Below are 2,087 nucleotides of genomic sequence, written 5' to 3'. Positions count from 1 at the left end.
CTTCTTCATTACGTATCAAAACTGATCCTGCATGGGCACATATTGCATACAAAAAAGAGGGGACACAGAATATATATACTTGTCTTTTCTGTGCTAATAGTTATAGAGGAGGTGGGATAAATAGGATGAAGCAACATCTTGCTGGTATCACTGGTCAAATAGCTTCTTGTAAGAAAGTTCCACATGATGTACGGCATAGAATGTCAGAATCTTTGAAAGAATCTTCAAAAAAAAAACTGTTGAAAACTTAGAAGAGGATGTTGAAGAAACCCATGTTGATCCACAAATTATCATGAGTACTTCGAAGAAGAGGAAAGCTAGTGGGAGTATGGACAATTATTTTGCTCCTAGGACAACCCCTGATTCCCAACCGGGTATTAAAAGTGCATTAGCAACTAAAGAAGCAAAACATAATGTGAAAATGTTGATTGCTAAATGGGCTATTGTGAACTGTATTCCGTTTAAAGCATTTGATTGCCCTTTATTTCAAAAAGCTGTGGATGGAATTGCTTCAATTGGGCCTGGGTTTAAAACCCCTAGTGCTTATGATTTCAAAACCAATTTATTGGGTGATTGGAAAAAAGAATGTTAGTTGCTGATTGATTGTCATCGAGCTAAATGGAAAAACAATGGCTGCACACTCATGGCTGATGGATGGACCGATGTTAGACAATGCACTTTGATAAATTTCTTAGTGTATTCTACACACGGTATGGTATTTATGAAATCTGTTGATGCATCAGATCTAGTCAAAGATGCTAAAACTTTATTTACACTATTCTGTGAAGTCATTGAGTGGATTGGTCCTAAGAATATCGTTCATGTAGTGACTGACAATGCAGCCAACTATGTAGCATGTGGCAAACTGATTAAGGAAAAGTATAAAAGCATTTATTGGTCTCCTTGTGCTGCTCATTGTTTGAATCTTGTATTGAAAGACTTTTCCAGCATGCCTCATGTGTCGGACCTTGCATCAAAGGCATCAAGAATAACCATCTTTGCATACAATCATATGGTTTTCTTATCCTGGCTGAGAAAAAGACCGAGCTGGAAAGAAATTGTGCGTCCTGGTGCCACAAGATTTGCTACTACATTTATTACATTGCATAGCATATATATGCACAAAAATGACTTGCAAGCTTTGGTTGTTGATAAGCATTTTGTGGACCACAAATTATCCAAGACCGAAGCAGGAAAATTTTTTAGTGCAATCATATTAGATAATCGGTTTTGGAATGACTGTTATGAAGTTGTAAAGATTGTATCTCCTTTGATAAAATTATTGCGAATTGTGAATTCAGATGAAAAACCTTCATTGCCTTATGTTTATGAGGGCATGCGAAGAGCAAAAATGGCAATTAAGGAGATGTTTAAGAAGAACAAGGAGATGTATAAGCCTTATACAAGAATTATCCAAGCTCGATGGGACAAGCATTTGAAAACCAATCTTCATGCAGCATCATACTTGTTAAACCCTGCAATCACATATGGTCCAGACTGTCCTGTCAAAATTAATGATGGCTTTGATTGATGTGGTGGAGTCTTATTCAGATGAAGATGTTGATGGCTTTATGGTGATGAAACAAGCAACCACTTATCGTGAAGGCAAAGAATCTTTCAGTAGACCCTCATGTCAAAAAACTGCACAAAAATTAGACCCTTGTAAGTGTTAATACTTTATAGTATTTTCATAGTTATTCACTAGTTCTTTATAATATTGTATGCTAAATGTATTTTATTATGTAGATGAGTGGTGGACATATTATGGTTGTTCAATTCCAGAATTACAGCGCGTTGCAATGCGTATTCTTAGTCAAACTTCTGCTTCTTCTGGTTGTGAGAGGAATTGGAGCTTATTTGAGAGAATTCATACAAAAAGAAGAAACAGATTGGAACATAGCAGGCTGAATGGTTTGGTTTTCACAAACTATAATCTGCGATTGAAGCATAGGTACTCTTAGAAATACTAAATGCTTTTAATCTTCTATTTTAATTGATTTATATTTAATTGAATTTTTATTTGTCATTGAAGGAATACATTGAAGAAGAAGAAAAATTATGATCCAATTGACTTTGAAAATATTGAC

General features: G+C 35.3%; 1 protein-coding gene across 1 annotated transcript; it reads left to right on the top strand.

Moving 5' to 3' along the window:
- The first annotated feature begins 712 nt into the window (after positions 1–712).
- Positions 713–1,531, top strand: LOC114761116 (uncharacterized). Its single transcript, XM_028950434.1, has one exon. It carries the CDS (start codon positions 713–715, stop codon positions 1,529–1,531), a length of 819 nt encoding a protein of 272 aa, XP_028806267.1.
- Positions 1,532–2,087: the final 556 nt, after the last annotated feature.

This window comes from Neltuma alba, unplaced genomic scaffold (genome assembly GCF_004799145.2).
Source record: "Neltuma alba isolate B1F8T4 unplaced genomic scaffold, ASM479914v2 tig00011083_pilon, whole genome shotgun sequence".
In the NCBI taxonomy this organism is placed as follows: Eukaryota; Viridiplantae; Streptophyta; class Magnoliopsida; order Fabales; family Fabaceae; genus Neltuma; species Neltuma alba.
This window is presented reverse-complemented; position numbering and strand designations above follow the sequence as displayed.